At 38.5% G+C, this 20,849-nt stretch overlaps 1 protein-coding gene across 1 annotated transcript in view; it reads right to left on the bottom strand.

Annotated features, from left to right (window-relative positions):
- LOC136876966 (ubiquitin-associated domain-containing protein 2) overlaps positions 1–20,849 on the bottom strand; it is an 86,120-nt gene that overhangs the window by 43,306 nt on the left and 21,965 nt on the right. The window contains exons 3-5 of the mRNA XM_067150736.2: positions 15,928–16,010; positions 15,692–15,841; positions 15,274–15,442 (exon numbers count right to left, since the gene is read on the bottom strand). Of these exons, the coding sequence (XP_067006837.1) occupies positions 15,274–15,442; positions 15,692–15,841; positions 15,928–16,010 (402 nt within the window). The remainder of the gene's footprint in view (positions 1–15,273; positions 15,443–15,691; positions 15,842–15,927; positions 16,011–20,849) is intronic.

Below are 20,849 nucleotides of genomic sequence, written 5' to 3'. Positions count from 1 at the left end.
GCTCCCTGCTTCTCACACTTGCATCACTTTCTAAAGACATTTCATATGGCACTTTCATCTTTCCCAAAAATTGTACATTTGTTGCACTTCTGTGTCTCAATGAGCAAGACTGTACTACACTGTTCTATATCATTATCTTCCTTTTAACTTAAATGATACCTGGAAATTGTCAAAATCTAGTAAAACATATTAGTTTCAACGTAATATAGTGTTCTTTAATTTCCTCACGATTTTTGATTTTGGCACGTATATTGTTTCCCAGTTCTTCACAATTATTAAAAGTCACGAGATATCTACATTCTTCTGTGCATTAATACTATAGGAAATGCAGTTTCTCTATTATATTTAAATTTCAAATATGGAAAAAAAAAAAAAAAAAAACTGAAAGTAAATGAATGACAATTCTCATAAAAAGTTTGCACAGAACTGTTGCACAATGTCTAGTCAAAGTACCTAAAAAATCTGGAATGTGAAAACTGAAGTCTGAGTACCACATGTTGGTTTTTGAAAATACCATTAAAATCATATTAGAAATTCAAGGACCAATAAAGAGCTAACCAATCTGGAAAATATCGCTATAGCCTATGTCACGCAAGAAAACTGGGTAGGAGGCTGAAGGCACCCTTACAGAAAGTATCACACTGGTACTAGTGACCTGGAGGTTACTTCAGCCATGAAGGGGTAGAAATGAAGATGATTTTCAAACTTTAAAGGAGTAAAGATTCATAACTACAATTGATATTATTGTTGGATGTGTGGAATTTGCTGGGAATAATTGAAGGCATGAGAATCATAGTGTGCCAAATCCACCTGCAGTCGAAAAATTGAGTTAATGCCATCTACAGGTTAATTTCTGACTCTGGTGTTATCTCTTCTACTGGGCCAACTGCACACCCTTTTATGTGCTACAGGGTCGTAAAATACAGCCAAACTGAAGTAGTAGCTGCAGGTAGTGCCACTGTGGGCCAAGTCCAAGAGGATGGTTGCCTAGTTGTACTTCCTCTTAAAACAATAATCACCACCACCCACCTCACCAAGTCCTCATGACCAATTCCTCGCTTTCTCTGAGTCACGTGATGTACGAGGAAATCATGAACAGGGATACTAATTCAGAGAGAAGGAAGAGAAATAATGTGTGCTGGATAGAAAGCCAGGAGTATGATGTTGCAAATGAGAAACAAACTGTAAATAAATCTCCTGCAGTTATTCAGGATAAGCATAGCAGGTATGCACCTGGAGCCTAGATAGCAGCGGAAGACTTTGAATTTGTGAAGGATACCTGGAGCTTTCCCACAGAAAACCAGTCATTACAGCCAAAATGATAATGCAAAATGTCCCTACTTATCACATGATCTAACACTTAGTAGGATGTAAGAGATGTATTTTTCAGTGTCCTCAGAGCAGAATCGTAAACTTGTGAAAGAATGGTGTTCTAGAGGGGTTTTTAGTACCCACTATGGAAAGCCAAAACGTGATAGTTGTTCATTCGGTAATAACATGAACATCAGTCTTATAAGGGATGACATTGATGAAAAAGGAAAGAATGAACTCGGTGATGAGTGGGAACTGCACAAAAGACAGGCAGAAAAGGCATGCGCTTAGTTAAGAAGCGACACCAAGTTGCAAAGGAGGGTAAACTTTACACAGTAACATTTGATTGCTGTAGACCTCCCCCTTTTCCCCTAATATCAGGTGTTTATTATTACAAAAGGGCCTTGGCCTACCAAGCGACAGCTGCTGAGCCTGAATGCCTGCAGATTACGAGGTGTTTTGTGGTCAGCACGACGAATCCTCTTGGCCGTTATTCTTGACTTTCTAGACCGGTGCCGCTATGTCAACGTCAGAGAGCTCCTTAATTCTAATCATGTAGGCCGAGTGGACCTCGAACCAGCCCTCAGATCCAGGTAAAAATCTCTGACCCGGCCAGGAATCAAACCTGGGGCCTCCAGGTAAGAGGCAGGCACGCTACCCCTACACCACACGGCCGGCTTTTGGAATACATAACTGTGAGAATTACACTGAGCAATCGCAACACTTTAATTTCTTTCAAAACTGACATTTTAAATTTATAACACTTTTATGACACTATTTATTTTAAATTTATAACACTTTTATGACACTAATCCACTATCTTATGATAGAATATTGTGGTACAGTCCCATGTAAGTGTAACAATGAAAAGAAAAGCTGATTATAAACAGATTGAACAAATTAAGCCAGAGATTCACATTTCAAGGAAATATATAAGCTCAAAAAAGTAATGTACTTGTGTTTTAATGTTATACACATCACACTTTCACTTCACAGACCTCGGAGACAATCTCGGGGACATCTGTTCGCATCTTCAAAAGCGTGTATTGCCACCTCTTGCACCAATTAAGGCATTCAACCTTTCAGGCATGCTCCTGATTAATGCGGTAATGTCTTGTTGAGGAATCATCTCCCATCCTTCCAGGAGGGCGTTCCGTAGATCCTATAGGGTCTCTGGATAGTGCTGACGGGCTCTTATCCCCAGCTGATCCCAAAGGTGCTCGACAGGATTCAAATCAGTGCTTCGAGCCGGCCAAGCTATGAAAAAGATGTCATAAACTTGCTAAGGATGATTCGAGGCAGAAGAGGAATTTAGAGCATGGGCACATAGGGGTCAAGTGAAATGTCAGACTCGGATACACATTTGTCTGCAGTCACTGTAGTACAGTAGAAGATAACCCCATTGTAATGACAATATTACTACGCCCTTCAAAAATTCCTATATTAATCTGCGCAATATCCTTCGGTTACAATGAGAATCCCTTTACCGATTCATCAGTTATTAAGGGCAAATTTGGGCATTAGTTTTTCCGCTATCAATATTCACACATTCTACTCCAGCATTTATATTGAATGTGATCAGTCATGTCCCATATAGATTCCTCGCTACATGCTGGAGCAAGCTCTCACCAACATACAAAGGTGACGTCGAGTAATACTGCCACACAACTCCGACTGGTGTAAATACCAGTAAACACTGGGAAAACATGTTTTTGCAATAAGTGGACTGACAGCAGTTGTTAACTCTTTAGAAACAAAGGTTCAAGTATATGATTGCTTAATTTTAATACTAGGTACTGAAACAGAATAAGAATGTGATACTTCTCAAGATACAGTTGTGTGCATAACTAATTTCAGAGGTCAGGTAATGTACTTTTGCATATGGTTAAATATTAGTTAAAAGAATGAACGAAAACTAAGAAGAACTTTTAGAAGAGTATTTTGCTTGGTAGAATTTGTTTAGGGGCCGATGACCTGCATGACCATAGTGTTAGTTTGAAGTGCTTCATTATTCATTCAGAACCGGTGTAATTTTATTTTATCTGTTATTTTTAGTGTTTAACTTCAAAAGAAACGCCGAAAAATACACCTGGACAAGGTGTGACTGTTCGAAGCCACGGAAGGGAAATGATTGTGTCAGTGCAGGATTTCTTTGAAAGGGAAGCAGACATTATTAAGGAAACAAATCTCCTCTAATACCTTTCAACAAAGTTCAGGAACGTGCTGCCAGAGCCGTGGGAGTTAGCAAAAATACTATTTGGAGGGTCTCAAGGGAGAAATTCACTTCCCCAGAAGAGAAGTTAACATCTACAGGTAAACATAGGCTTAGGAGCGCGAATATTACGAACATTGATTCATTCCAGGAGGATCCTCTTCTCCGCCATGTTTATGATTATTATATTAGGAGGGGGCATCCCACTGTTAAGAAATTGTTTTCCTCTCTGAGACGCAACGAGTTATTTCATGGAAGAAGAACGTCTCTGCCAAGATTATTATATAAAATTCGTTTCGAGTACACGCGAGTGTATTTGTTTATTTATTTGTCCTTTTACTTGTCCTGTTATAACCCCCTCTGCGGGTTAATGGAAACAAAAAGTCGACGCAAGCATTTTACTTCCGATGAAAAGGAGGTTTTCAAGGATATATTATTGAAACATTCTCAAATTATAGAGAATAAGAAGACGGACGCGGTATCTTCTAAGCAAAAGGAAGATGCTTGGTTAAGTATTGCTGAAGAATTCAATTCCTCAATACATACTGTAGAAAATTTAAGTAATATTCTTATAATGTTAAAAATACTATTACAAAAGCAAAGATTATATAAGGATTATACCTAGCACTAATTTGGTTATAATTTATTTTAGCGAGATGCCAAACAATTGCAGAAGCAATGGGCAAATATGAAATGCCATCACAGGGATTTGTTGACCAAAGCACGTCAGTCTATGAGGGCCACAGGGGGTGGTAAATGTCGAGAGCATTGATCCTACTGTTGCCCAACTAACACCACATTTAATGATACAAGTTCCGGGAACAGTGGATTCCGACATGACGATTAGTGAATTACAAGATAAGATACATTTTATTTTCAACGTTGTATCTGATTGCTGCATTTATCTTTTGCTACATTGTATCAAGGACTCTTTTTAATGCTATTTCATTCTATTTTTTCAGAATTACAATAGAGATAAAATACGGAATGCTATAGGTACTGCTGAAAAACAGAATGAAATTAATGAATGAAATTAAAAAGAGAGTCCTTGATAAAATATAGCAAAAGATAAATGCAGCAATCAGATACAACGTTGAAGTTGACTAATTTTAATTTTTTAGTTCCACAGGGCTAGGATTACCAGATGTCCAGAACATCCCTTTCCATTTTTTAAATTGAAAGCACTCAGGGTTTTAAAAAGGGCACTTTTCAATTGTGAAATAAAGAATAAATTTGAAAGTAAATTGGCCGCAAGGACAATCGTTTTTAAGTCAAAATAAAGTTCAGCAGGTTGTTATTGAGGCTGTAGGCTTTGTGTAGACTCTGTGAAGGGTACGGTATAATTTTAGTTAAATGTAAATTAAAACACTTAAACTGCTCTGAGTTGTATGATTATATTTTTAAATATGCCAGATATTTCAGTATATCCCTTAAGTATGTTTTTAAGTAAAAGTAAGACTGATTTTATCCCTTCGATTACTCAATGTGAGAATTATATGCACTGAATATATATGCCCATGTGGTGTTGTTTTCTGTCTATAAGTATCCGATGTCCTATATTTTACGTTAGTGAGTCCTACACTTCCCTAAGATCATCAGAAAATCCTATTTGCGGCTAATATTTAGCAGAGGAAAGGATACTATAAAGTTAGGAATGAATGATACCTTCTTCACTGCCATTTTTAAGACAAACAAATTTTCTCGTCAGAGTGTTTTAAATGGATAATATTCGGCCGATTTCAGCACGTTTACGAGTCATTTTGATTATACTGTCACTGCATTCACTTCACAAAGTTTTTATAATAAACATGAATTAATATTTGTTCCGAATGAGTAAATTTCAGATTCCCTATGGGAATCAACATCTGATGGCCAAGCAGGCATCAATTTTTGATAAGGAGACAAAGTCTCTCATAGTGCATTGGCACTGCCGGTGGCTACAATTAGCCTACGCAGTGGCCTCCACGGCATGCACTAGCCAACGTCTTGGTAGGTGTGCTAGGTACCAACTGATGAGCCCAGCCTAGCACACGGGGGGAACGCTGGCAAACAGGAATGAGTTAGCTGGAAAATTTATAATGTCCAATAAAGGACCATTTATATTGGTATTAAGTATTCAGTGCCCGAATGCAACGTGCACTACTGGTGGAAACAGAAAATTTCACTTCAAGCAACCAACAAGTCTCGCAAAGACTTTCACCGACCACAAAGTGGCAAGTTTCACAAGTAGAGAAGGATCTACTTAAATGTGTGATTTCGTTAAGCAACAATGGATATGCCGTTTCTCAGGAAATGCTGTATTTTAAAGGACAACAAATAGCTGATGCACATGGAATCAGTGTCTTGGATTTTAAAGTTAGCCAAGGCTGGATGATTAATTTTACGAAGAGAAATGGGCTCTCTCTTCGACAAACAACATTACGCCAAAGAATGCTGAATGATTTCAATCAAAAAGTAATTGATTTTCACCGCTTTGTGATTGAGAAGCGTAAAATTAAGGAATATGTGCCCTCCCAAATAGGTAATGCAGATCAGATGCCAAAAGTTTCGACATGCCACAAAGTCGAACAATCGATATGAAAGGGACATTGAGTGTTATCGTACGCATTACGGGAAGCAAAAAACAACGATGCACTGTAATGCTTACTGTAACAGCTGATGGCAGAAAACTTGCACCTTATGTTGTTCTAAAGCAAAAAACAATGCCAAAAGTAAAATTTACGTGAGGTATCCATGTTCATATCCAGGAAAAAGGGTGGATGGACACATCACTCTAACAAGATTGGATACGAACGGTTTGGAGAAATCGAGCATTGCCCCCTCCTTCGGTGCCCGGCCTTTCCCGTAATGGACAGTTTTCGTGGCCACCTGATGGAAGACACTAAGAAGTTATTGCAAACCATGAAAACCGATTTGGCAGCGATTCCTAGTGGACTGACATCTGTACTTCAACCCTTGGATGTTTCAATAAATAAACCATTCAAGGACTATGTGTGAAAACTTCATCAGTGCTGGATGGCAGAAAGTGTGTACAAACTTATCCCAACGGGCAAGTTTGGAAACCATCTGTTGAACTACTTTGCAAGTGGATATTGCGCGCATGGGACATGATTACTTCAGAGGTGATTGAAAAGAGCATCGAGAAAACAGGAATCTCAAATTCATTAGACGGGAGTGGATTTCTTATGGAGATATGTGAGCAGTGATAACAGTAGCAGCGGTTCTTCCTCCGGTGCTGGTAGTGAACTCAAAGACGGTACCCTATAAAAGGGAAGACTTTTCTTCTTTCTTTTCCTGCCGGTATGTCATTATTATGTACTTTCATGAACTGAACTTTTATTAGTAACGGGAAGAGAACTTTCCAGTGTCAGTACTTCAAACCTGTGTCTCCAACTTACCTTATGTACCCTATCCAGCTTTCAGAAAGAAAAGCACGCCGTAATTTTATGCCAAATGTCGATAACCGCAAATGAGTTGAACCAATTGTGTGTATAGTATATATTTGATGTATTCTTTTAAATGTAAATAGATTGTAATTTTTTTAAATATCTGAATTCCTTGAATAATTTACGCATCCCAATTTTTTGCCTTTTTGTCAAAAAAGGTGTTAATTATGCGAGAAATAATGGTATGCATTTATTATGTATATATAGCCTATAAAGGCTACATGTGGTATTTTTCAGTGATGACAATTTGTAAATTCATTCTTATATTAACGCTTCGGGGAGATACAGTGCATTCCCTTGGATGATACCGATTGTAGAAACATTCAAAATAGAAACAATGCACATCACGAACATCGTGCGGAGACAGGTTTGCCAAATTTACATTTCTGGGTTGCAATATCAATAGGGAAAGAAACGTATCACTGAAGATTTCACGCACTGGTTTTGACAAACCATGCAAAACAACATTACTGTACAGTACCAGTTTCCCGGGTACTGTTAATGAGCCTCTTCCACTTCTTCCTGCCCATATACAACTTGTCATGGAGAACACCATCCACTGTCCATCCTCTGGCAATTAGTTCAACCTTGATCATGTCCATCCATCGGGTTTAAGGTCTTCCTGCAGGTCTTTTCCCCTCCGCCTGTCTTTCCAAATTTATTCTGGCTGTTCTTGTAGGCTCCATCCTCAACACAAGCCTGTACCACCATAGTCTATGTGCCTATTCTGTCTAACAGGAATATCTTTATTCTGGCTTCTTTCCTCACATCCTCATTTCCTAACTGTCCATCTTGGTCTTCTGGATGGTGGATCTAAGAAATTTCATCTCTGATGCTTGCAGTCTTGATGAATCTCTTTTTGTGAGGGCATTACCATAGGTCAATATTGGTATGAAATAGCTGTTAAAAATCATCTGTTTGGCCAGTTTTGGAATCATGTCTTCCCATAAAAGTGTTCTTACTTGTTGGTAGAATTCTGGTCCCTTTTGCACTCTGTTTGTAATTTCCTTTCTGACCAAATTATCACTGGAGATTACACTTCCAAGGTAAGGAAAACTATCCGCACACTCTAACTGGTGGTCTCCTTGTTTTACACTTGCTGGACGCCCTTCTCTGTTGATTGCCATCACCACCGTTTTGGTCTCGCTGATGTTGAGGTTATATTCCTGGAACTAGGATTTCCATACGTTGAGTCTGGTCTGTACTTCCTCTTCTGCTTCACCACAAATCATGATACCTAAATTTTCCTTGACGTTCATTATATTGTTCATAACAGTGATGAACCGTAGTGGGGATAGCGCACTTCCTTGCTGAGCTCCACTCTTGGTCTCAAACCATGATGATCGACCTGCAATTTGTACACAGCTAGTACAGTCTTTGTACAACATCTGAATTTTCCTTACCAGTCCTTCAAGCACATTTCTTCTCCTCCTCAGGCACTCCAAGATCTTATCTCTTATAACACAATCATAGGTCTTTTCTATATGCAGGAATACAATGACCAGGCTCTTGCCTTTCTCCAAATACTTTTTCATCAGCATGGAGGTGCTAAAAATTAGATCCATTGTTGATATGTTACTTCTGAATTCATATTGCTCCTCTTCTAACTGTGGTTCAATGATGGTTCTCAATCTCCTTTCTATGATCTTCTCTAGAATTATTAGCCCATGAGACAGCAGTGTTATTCCTCTACAGTTGGTGAGTTTCCATCTGCTGCCCTTCTTAAACAGGGGAATTATAACACCCTTGCTCCAATCTGCAGGTATTTTGTTGTCTGACCATATGGCATTTAGTACTCTGTGCAGCCATTGTATACCCTGGATGCCTGCTGCCTTTATCATGTCAGCATTCACTTCATCTGCACCTGAACATTTTCCTTTAGGCATAGATTTTAAGGCTGTCTCAGTTTCTGTCCAGGCGATGGGAGGTTCCTCATTGTAGGCTTGGATTTCCAGTTCTTTATTTTGTTCTTGAACTGGTGTATTTAGTAGGTGGTCAAAATGGTTCTTCAGGACTTCTGTCATGTCATTTTCTGTTCTAACCAGATTTCCATTTTCATCTTCAAGTGTTTTTATGGTATTTATTGGCTTCCTTTTACCTCTAATAGCACTATACAGTAGTTTCTTATTGCCTCTGCTGTCTTCATCCAGTTTCTGAGTAAATATATTCCCAGTTTCTTGTTTTGGTATAACTGTTCGAGGTTTCTGAACTTTGCTCGTCTCTGGTAAGATCCGTTTTATTTTTCTCCCGATCCCTTTCTTTCCATGATTGCTGCTCTTGCTCTTTCATTCCACAACGGTGTTTCCTTCTCCCTTGTTTTCATACATATCTTTCCACAAACTTCAGTTGCTTCCTTAACCAATGTGTCCCTTAGTCTGGTCCATTCTGCCTCTCCACTTTTCCTTTTATCTCTTGATAACAGGGTTTTTATGTGGTTCTGATACTCAGTTCTCTTATGTTTTCTGGAGTTCCCATACTTTGATTTTTGGCATTTTCCTGTTCTGTACTTTTGGCACAAAGAAGTTTCTCAGGTCTGCACTAATAGACTGTGGTCACTGTCAAGACTCTCACTGGGTATTACTCTGACATCTGTTACCATTCTGCTCCTTTATTCATCTGAAATGACATAATCAATTAGTCTTTTGTAGTCAATCCCAACTGTATCGTGTTATCTTAAGTCTCTGTCTCTTCTCCAACCAACTATTTTTCACCACCAACCCATTCCTCATACAGAATTTAAGGAGATGTTCACCTTCTATATTTCTTACACCATATCCATGACGTCCCATTAAGTTCTCATTTCCTCTTCTTCTGTCCCAAATCTGTACATTCAGATCTCCTATAATGATTACTCTCTCTTTACTAATATTTTTCTCCAAATCATCAAGAAACTAGTTCTTATCCTCTTGACAACATCCAGTTTCAGGTGCAAACTTTTTCTTTCCCTAAATGTACAGTCACCTTTATTATTCTCTCACTAACATACTGAATGTCAGTGACTCCTAGATCTTTACTCATGATGAAACCAACATCGTTCCTCATCGCTTTGTCATTTCTATGCCAATACAGTGTATACTGTTTCCTTAATTCTTTTATTCCTTTCCCCTCTCCATTTGTTTCACTCAGCCGCAGTATCATTAATTTCCTCCTTTCCAGGAGCTCCACTAGTTCTTCACATTTTCCTGTGAGACTGAGTAAGTAGATGGTCCCAATCCGTCTTTGTCTCCTCTGGGATTTTTGCATTTTTGCAAGACCCTGTCTATCATCAAGCCATAAACCATTTTCCCTGACATGACTCTGCTCATGTTGGCGTCTTATTTTAATTGATAAATGCAATCCGAGGCTCTTATATGTTTTGAAAGCAATAACTCTTTTACAGGTTTGCTAGGCCTAACGTAATTGAGGATTTTCTTTCGGGGTTTACTCCCTTAGCCTTCGAGGATCCCTCCTCAACCCACAAGGCAGTGGGTTCCATCTGTATTACCCCCAGAGGAATGGGTTGCCGCCTCCGCCAGCTCCACCGTACCAAATCATATTCTCCGCTTTTGCTGCCATTGAGGTTTTCACTCATTACCCTGAGCTGGAACCTTTTACCAGATGTTACACACCGGGTCTGTGTGCTCTGGGACTCGCATACGCAGGGGCGCCACTCCCTGGGCAGGGCTGTCTCTAAGAGGATCCCTACCTGTTACCATGCATAACTGATCATTATTCTAAAATCAAATTCAAATAATTTGTTTCATTCATTTACTGATGTTTTAAAATTCATTTACCAGGCAGAACATAGTCAAATAAAGACAACAATATTTTAAAATACATTGAATGAAACCATTCGTGTAGTAATTGTCAATGGACAAAAGTAAATAAGTGAGGAAAAAACCCCCACACTATTCATCGGGATTGAACACGGGGTACAAAAGAGCGAAGCTGCAGTGAAAGCCACTGCTCCACCACAATGGATGAACTTCCTTCGCGCTAACATGCACGTAAAGCATGTCAGGAACTTTGACAGTCATTTTCTTGGAAACAGTCCGGTGTGTACGGATAAGCCAAAATGTGTTCACTTATTTAGACCCCTCTTTCACCGAGCAAAGTTTCTAGGAAATTGGTTTGTTACACTTGGTGGGTTCCCCTCGTTAGTGAAACAAAATGAAGAGGGGAAAGAAAATTGAAGGAAGGATAAGCTGTTTTACAGCCAAGGACAGGATGCAGTAAACAGAGTAGGAATGATTATTAGAAGTCCGACTGGTTGGCTGAATGGACAGCGTACTGGTCTTCGGTTCAGAGCGTCCCGGGTTCGATTCCCGACCAGGTCGGGGATTTTAACCTTCATTGGTTAATTCCAAAGGCTCGGGGGCTGGGTGTTTGTGCTGTCCCCATCATTCCTACAACTCACACACAGCACACACAACACTATACTCCACCACAATAACACGCAGCTACCTACACATGGCAGATGCCGCCCTCCCTCATCAGAGGGTCTGCCTTACAAGGGCTGCACCCGGCTAGAAATAACCGCACAAAATTAAAAATCATTAGAAAGGATGTCCTGGAATATGTGGAGGAGGTAAAGAATATCAATGACAGAATTATTATAGCAAGGATACAGTTTGAGACAGGAACACAAGATCCGTTCCAAGTAAATGCTTCACAAACTAGAAATGAAGAGAATACAGAAAAATTCCTTTAAGAAATGGAGAAATGCATAGAAGACAAGGAAGTAATTATAATGGGAGATCTGAATGCACAAGTGGGAAGAGAGACTGGTAAGTGCCTTTTACCACCAGGTATGGAGATTAATGTGGAATAAAGATGAGATTAATATGGAATAAAGATGTACCAATGAAGGCTAAAGAAGTATTGTACAACGGATATTACTTACCTATAATGACATAAGCAGCAGAAACCTGGACAATGACTCAAAGAGGTGAGAGTACAGGCAGCTGAAATGAAATTCCTGAGAAGTATGGTACAGAAGACAAGGAGGGATAGAATGACAAATGAAGGCACATGAAAAGAGCTAAATGAGCAAAAACTAAATGACAAACTAGAACAGAACAGATTGAGGTGGTTTGGACATGTCAAGGAGATGAAAGACTGCCAAGACAAGTGCTTGGAAGACAGATGATAGGGGAGAGAGGAGGAAGGAAACCAAGAGTAGAATGAATGGACTCTGAAGAACAGCATTGGACATTGGAACCTGGACAGGAACACAGTGTTGGATGAGGAATGGTGTAGAGAAACCATATTTGCTCCCATCCAGTGTGTCAGCTGGAAAGGGGGAATTGATGATGATGATGATGATGATGATGATGAAGATGAATTCCGTCCTAGAGAAACTCGGGTGCATGAAGAAAGCAGGATAAAAGTTATGCCAGTATATAGATGAGCATAATTACAAAATGTTTCTTCTGTTTTTATGCTTACATGTTAGAGACAAAATTATTTCACCAGGTTGCATGCTTTTCCCCAATTTTGAGACTGCTGTTCTAGAAAATTCCTTTGGCTTCTTATTACAGAATTTCTATGTACAATAAAACCTCGTTAATTCAAAGTTATTGGGATGCAAAAATTGGACTATGAATTATGTGATTTCGAATTAACCCAACTGTTAATTCAGAAATGCTAACCCTTGCTGCGTCAAAAAATATTCTAAGACCTGTATGCATGAAATTAACCTTGATTCACAGTTCAAACCTTTGAAATGGCATGGAAAAGAAACTATTTCCAAAATGTATCCAACAAGGTGCATTTACAGTATTCAAATTCACAATACAGTATTCACTTGGATAACTCACTGACAAATATAACCTCATGCAACAAAAGAAAGAAAGAAAGAAAGAAAGATTCAAAGACAAAGAGAAATCTATGCTAGCTCCCCTGAGCAAATCCTTTATTCATTGAATTACTGAACCGAATACATTTTAGATGTCGTGTACTTGCACCGAAAGTACACAATGCCCTTAAAACATCGTGGTTTATCGAACTTTCCTTGACGAGGAGAGAAGATCTCTCGCTTCCGTCTGCATTAGAACACAGTACAGTGACTATCCTTGTACGATTTCCTGCCCTAGTACTTCTCTCATAATTCAGTAATGTGAACCTTTGCCATGTCACAAAGTATCCTAAGATGCATTAATGAACGCAATCACCTTGATTCACAGTTTAAACCTTTCAAACGCCTTGGAGAAACTATTCCCGAGATGTATCCAACACGGTGCATATACATTGTTCAAATAAGGCACTTGGATAAATCACTGACAAACATAACCTCGCGCATCAAAAGAAAAAACGCACGATTCAAAGACTAGGACAAATTATGTTGGCTCCCTTGTGCAAGTCCTTTATTCATTGGATTACTGCACAGAATGCATTTTAGATGTGCTGCACTTGCACGGAAAGTGCCCGACACCCTTACAACATCGTGGCTTATTGAACTTCCCTATGACGAGAGGAAGAAGTCTCTCGCTTCTGTGTGCATTGCAACACAGTGCAATTAACACCCTTGTATGATTTCCCGGCTGTCACTTCCCTCCTATAAAACCTAAGACCGTTTGGGCTCGGCATTAAAAAAACTCTGTTTCATCGGCATTATTCGGTGTGCACAAATTGATTATATGAGGTACGCTTTTTTGCCAAATGTCGGTGCCGTTATTCGCGGATTCTGCTTCTTCGCACACTGCCTGCTATGTGATATGGTATTCCTCAAAACGCTGAATACAAAAGAATTCAGATTTACTCTAACTTAGCAAATATGAAGCACACTGTAGACACGCCGAAGTGAGTGAAAGTACTGAAATCTACGCCAGCACGTTCCGGAAGATGCATTCTATCATGACAAAGATATTTTTCAAATTTAAATTACTCAGAAAAAAAACTCTTTTTAAAATGTAATGGCAGTTTTGAATTAAAAGTCTGAATTTCGGTAATGGGACCGATATTGTTTTTCGAATTACGAATTATCCGTATTTCGAATTAAACAATTTAAATAACATGCAAAACCGTACCTTATATTTCTGGCAACGAGAGCTTCTTCGAATTAGGCGGGATTTTGAATTAACCGATTTTGAATTATCGAGGTTGTACTGTATTATCCATTTGTTTGCCAAGGTTATAATTAGAGCCCAGATTTCCATGCAAATGCACATTTTTAAATAAGCTGGCTACACTTCTAAAACTTCAAATATTCGTTTTATGGCGTAACGACTCCAAATAAAGGTTCCTTTTCCCTGCATGTTTGGCCCTTTTACGGGAAAATTCATGCATAATGCATATTTTGATGATTTTGGACTTAATAGCGAATATTTGGACATTTAATATCGCATAATATCATTTTTCTTCTGCCTCTGGCGCAAATAAAATGTTAATTTGCATGATAATGGCTTTTATAAATGTTGGTTTGCAGAATTTGGGACCATTTTTCCACGTTATACAGTACGGTATGTCTATTATTGGGAGACGGAGAGAATATATTCCTGCCATCCTATTTGACAACCAAAGTTAGTACATACGGTAGAGGTCCTATAAAAACACTTTCATATCAGTCGCTCGAGTAAACATTGACGTAAGGCAGAAGGCCCCACGTCAATCTCATGTCCCAGTCATACACTGCTATAAACTGAACCGTAAATTGTGAATTACTCACTGACGGCTCATTTTTCGTCTATGTTAAATGAACAAAATAAAACTTGTATCACACTTCTATGATGCCACGTTACTGAGATAACAACTTACAAAGCTTGATTCTGCAATGAGCCTTCTTCCGTTGCTAACCTGGAATGTCCTACCGGGAATTCTCACCCGTCACACGTCTTCATTATCGAATCAGGCAATTGTTACCAGTTATTGAGGAACTCAAAAGTGTCTGCAATCATAGCACGGAGAAGTAGCTGCGGCAGCTAGTGATAGGTTGAACAAAGTGATCCCTTCAAATCCTGATTTTGAACTTGTCAAGCTTATAAAAGAGGTATTGTGGTGAAAATGCAAAAGATGTACAATTTGACCTCGCTTTGTCCCAAATATCTTCAATTAAGTATGCACCTGTCACTTCTTGTAGCGTAGAAATGTTATTTTCTGTGCTTAAGAATATGCTGACAGATAAATGGGTGAGCTTACATCAAGGCAATTTGGAAAAATTAGTTGCACAATGTTTCAAAAGGAATTGAATTTTGATAGTGCATATTTTGTCATATGATAGTGCATGAATGCATGCATATTTTGAGATTTGATAGTGCATGGAAAATAAGGGCTCTAGTTATAACTCTGACCTTTACTGTAACTCAATACGTAAGGAAGTACACTTACTATGCCACAAAGACCAGAGATGACAGTAGCTAATGATGTAGAGCACACCTGAAGTCCTAGGAGATAGGTAAGTGTCTTGCCAGTCACAGGAATGCCGAGAACTTGTGTCTGGGCCACGCGAGGTACGTCAAAGAAATAACTCACAAACAATGGGAAGATCAAGCCATATCTACAAACAGAATATTACCATATGATACTTCATAAGTTAGCTATCCATAAACTCAATTCCATTCTCAATTCATAGATGCATTCATGTAATACAATTCATAGATTCACTCATGCAATACATAAAAGGACTAACTTACTTTGCAAAATTTGTTGTCAGTTTCTATGCAATGTAATCAATCATTGTTCACTTCAAAACTTTCATCAGTATTTAATCTTCTAACTATCAGAACTTACAACCACTGATACTTACGGCCCAGGAGGTAGATATCCTCCACTGTGTATGTCAATTTCCAGGTACTGAAGACCAAGAATTACAGCGGTTTCTAATAACGTTGCTATGGTGCATGTTGCTAATAAATACGAAGCAAATTTGTGGGAACCATATCTTCGTTCAAATACTCTGGAAAAAAAAAAAAGTACTCTACTGGTGTTCAAGAAGACAGACAACTCAATGAAAATCATGTTTAGCAAACTTCTCTTCCTTACCTAAAATAGTAGATTAAAAGAGCACCACAAACTAAGTCCTTGGTATCTAAAAATGTAATACGGGAAGTTAACAGCCTCCATACCTGCAGCAAAGAGAGAAATTAAAACGTTAGATGAAAACACATACAATACACCATCTCTATAAGTTTCAGGTATTTTTGGTTCATAAAGGCATAGTAAAACCTTGTTAATTCAAAGTCGCTGGGATGCAAAACTCTGACTTCGAATTACGTGATTTCAAATTAACCAAAAACTCTTAATTCAGAAATGCCAACCCCTGCCGCATCACAAAATATTCTAAGACCCATTACTGAATGCAATTAACCTTGATTCATAGTTTAAACCTTTCAAATGCCATGGCAAACATCTATTTCCAAAATGTATCCAACAAGATGTATTTACAGTATTCAAATAATGCACTTTGATAACTTACTGACAAATAGGAGCTCAATTTTGTTTTGCCGTAGCTTTATTATATGCCGTGTTAACATGGCTATCTGTTCTCCGATTACAAGCTTAATTTTGTTTTGTTTTTGTTAAGTTTTGTAGCTCATTATTTTCTATATTGCTCGAGTTGGAGTGTTAATGCGTTGTCCATAATGATCGAATGGTTTAATCACTAAGACCTGGAGGAAATAAATACTGACAAACATAACCTCACACAAAGAAAGAAATAAAAAAAGGATGTTTCAAACATGAGGATAAATCTATGCTGGCTCCTCTGTGCACGTGCTGTATTCATTGGACTACTGTACTGTATGCATTTTAGATGCCCTGTACTTGCACGGAAAGTATCCGATGCCCTTAAAACATTGTGGCTTATAAAACTTTCCTGTGACAAGGGTAGAAAGTCTCTCACTTCCGTGTGCATTACAAGTTTCAACACAGTACAATGATCCCCACCCTTGCACGATTTCCCGGCTGGCGCCTCACTAGTTTAAAACCTCAAGTCTGTTTGGGCTCGGCATTTAAAAAAACGATGCAGTTTCATCGACAATGACAATATTGTTCGGTGCGTATGAATTGATTATATGAGCCACTCTTTATTGCCAACTGTCAGCATCGTCAGTGTTTGCGGATTCTGCATCTCCGCACACTGTCTGCTACATGATATTATGGTGTTCCTTAAAAATGCTGAATACAAAAGACTTACGATTTCACTTGAACTTAGCAAAGATGAAGCATACTGTAGACATGCCAAAGTGAGAGAAAGTGCAGTTAGCTATCCCTGTACGTTTCGTAAGATGCGTTCTATCATGACGCGGATAAATTTTGAATTTAAATTACTCTGTAAAATACTACCATTTTTAAATTTAAAGGCAGTTTTGAATTAAAAGTCTGAATTTCCATAATGGGACCGACATTGTTCTTCGAATTACGAGTTGTCCGTACTTCGAATTAATTTAAATAACATGCAAAACCACACCTCATGTTTCTGGGAACGAGAGCTTCTTCGAATTAGGTGTGATTTTTAATTAACCGATTTTGAATTATCGAGGTTCTACTGTATATAGATTGACATACTACAAATCCAGGATACGTTCATTCAAACCTAATACAGAAATCACATATTTATTTTTAAGTTTAAAGGTGAAGACTTTGTAACCTTAGCCCAGACAGGTTGAAATGGCAGGATCATCTTCTCCTCCTAGCATTTTTTCTCATCAAGCTACGGACTGCGCTTTTCTACTAGCATTTTTCTCATCAAGCTAGGGACTGCGCTTTTCTACATCCCGTTCTCCATTCTCTCTGGTCTGCAGCATCAGCGGAGCAGACAACACAGCTCTCGTATCTTCATGTAAGTAGTCCATCCCTCGCTTCCTCGGCTGACCTTGAGGTAGTCTTCCATCTGGGTGGCGAGTGAGTGCCCACCTCACATGGTTTCCGCACCTGTTCTGTCCGCATGACCCCTACACTGCAAAAATACTTCCTTCATCTCTGAAAGGGAGTCATTTGTTTCTCACAGGGTCAAGCCGCGTGTCTCTCATACACCACGTCAGCAGTCACAACTCAGAGTGTGAAGCATTTGCACAAGTCTCATCATCGCTCGCAAACACTCAACCCCTTAATGAACAACTAGATGGACAATTGCATGGTAGATCTTTGACTTGAGGCACAGTGCGTTATTCGCATCGCAGAAGACATCCATGACTTGGCGTCACTTCAAGTGGCAATAATATGACCACAATAATAACTAAACTTATGTCGTAAAGGTCCACCTTTTCAATACTGTATTATGCAATGTTTGCATTATATTTTTAATCTAGGATGAAACTAGTCCCTAATTAAAAATGTAATGTAAACATTGCATAATATAGTATTGAAAAGGTGGACCATTACTACAAGTTGTTATTGTGATCACAATTCAACACGGATCAAAACCATGTAGTTTATATCTTATAATAAGATGAGCGCTAAAATTCATACCAAACAAAGAAAAACGAACACAAGCTCGACCAGGAGCAAGGTTCCCGCCAAGTGCTGTTGCCGCAGTGACAGACTGGAGCAAGAAAGAGAGATTCGACACGATTTTATGCTCACAATATACACACACAAAATTCTCCTTAACCACAATGCACTTTGAACTGTAATGTTTGCATGTATGTATGTAATAGGAGCCCTAATCCCACTATTATCCATGCTTACAACGAAGTTCACACATCCTTACAATTACAATATGAGGCAGATAGAGAGCAATATCTCCTGTAAAATGTCATACAAATGTTATTCGTGAATGCAGTAATCAATCCATGAAAGCCTGTGTTATTATTTGATATGATGTATCTGTACAGCATGATATTCTGATTAAAATTTTCCAGTAGCACTTTTATGGTAAAACATATACAAAAATTAATTTGAAACAGAGATTCAACCATGTGTACATGGAAAATACAGAGCCCATTCTCTTTCATTAAGTACAGAAAGTTTTAAGCTGCTGGAAATTCTCAACTGCCATACAATTCAAATATTGTTCAGCATAAAACACACCTTTCAAAGATACACAAATCTGCATATTTCTGAACTGTGTGATGTTTTCCCAGTGATCCCTAAACACAGGCTTATTCCTTATTTCAACATTGTTCTTTCCTCAGAAAGAATACTAGACATGATATTATTAAGGGTACCCTCCTTTGTGCCTGCCGACCCCAAAGACTCCTGCTGCAGTTTCAACATCGGAAATTACATTTACGATCACCGTCCAACTTCATTGTCCAGGTCCAAACTGCATTGAATCCATCCTGTACTATGCTCCATCGCAACTGTTCCACATATCTTCAGCAAACAAACTTTTCATCTTCAAAAGAATCTGGAAAAAACTGTCCCACGATTCTACATCATGTCGCCTGCTATTCTCTCTCAATTTTCGTGTGATGCATCTAGCCACAATAGGCTTCCTTAAGTGTCACACCCTACTCTTGGACTATGATATATAATGGGGTGTTCTTATCTCAAACTTCATTTACCATCTTTGTGCTTCGCATGGAGCGAGAGACCGAAACATCACCAGCACGAGCATCAGGTAGGACTTGTCCTCAAAATTCTATTTAATTTGTTTTAGGACTTAGTTCTACCATCCTACCAAGCTACTATGGACTTGGGCCAGAACTTTCAAAACTCTTCAATTTATTTTGTAAACTTTGACAATTTTACAAGTGATTGTCACCTTTGGTCTTGATTTTGAAGTTAAGCTTCTTCCGTCATGCAAACTAGGATAGTCCAGTGACGGACAGGTGTGGAAGCCTGAAAACCATATAGGAATTAAATATTATTCTCTAATATTCTCAAGATGAATTGCTAAAAACAGTGTCAAGTGATTATATTCCTACCCGACTATGGTTTGACTTTCTCTCCTTTGGTTATGTTTGAAAAGTTCTCACCTTATTCACAAGCTTATTAATGTTACACTTCTTATGTAAGGAAGCCTTTAACTTTATGGTTTCCATTGAATCACTGCAAGAAAAGGGAGTAACTGGAGCTTCTCTACCTTTCCTTTCACATGGATATGTTGGCTCATCTGTGTGAATGCACGCCTTAGGGACCAACAAACTGATCTGTGTGTTGATTCATTCTCACACAGTGATTGGATTTTTACTAAAATTGTAAGTTTTAAAGTAAGGCTGAACATATAGAGATATGTAATGCTACTTTTAAATTTTATGAACCAAATACTGGAAACTGATCTTGGACCTCAGTCCAATGTGGGTTCTGAACATATTACATTATGTTGTGTCATTTTTATTTTCGTATGTTTGGACACCCTTGGAAACATTATTCCTCTCTTACAAGCATATTTACTACTTAAAAGTTGTTGAAATATTAGTTATATTTTGTATATAGTAACATTTTTTGGTAATTTGTTGAACTTTAGTATGTTCTGACATATTTTCTATAGGACTAATTCTGCTAAAACTTGATGTTAGTAAGCTTTGAATTGGGTTTGAACTGCAGTCCTCTGGCTATCCTTATTCACCACTGGCATTTTGCTTTAACCGATACGCCAGATATAAAATCACATTAATAGATTGGTAAGACAAGAGCTAACCTTTTCCGGTCCAACGTCCAGGTGAACTCGAAATCAGGGTTGATTGTAACTGGTCCAACGTCAAGGTCACCTCGACATTATGTTTCATTCTATGTAAGAAGTTATTCATTGAAGTTCTTTGACCTGATTGAGGTCGATCAATATCCCTGATGTTTCTAGAGCAAATTTTTGTGCACGAAGGAAGCCGTTCTTTTATCTCCATGGAAATAATACGAGATCTATCTAGCCGTGTATCGTTATAGTTACCCACGGCCTGTCAGCTGTTTTGTTTACATTGAGTAGTGTGCACATGTGTTGTACTAGGCATGTTTATCTGTGAATGCGAATTGTCTCAGTTGAATTTGCGATATAAAAGCATCAAATATAAATGGAGAAGTAC

Source organism: Anabrus simplex, chromosome 7 (genome assembly GCF_040414725.1).
Source record: "Anabrus simplex isolate iqAnaSimp1 chromosome 7, ASM4041472v1, whole genome shotgun sequence".
Classification (NCBI taxonomy): domain Eukaryota; kingdom Metazoa; phylum Arthropoda; class Insecta; order Orthoptera; family Tettigoniidae; genus Anabrus; species Anabrus simplex.
This window is presented reverse-complemented; position numbering and strand designations above follow the sequence as displayed.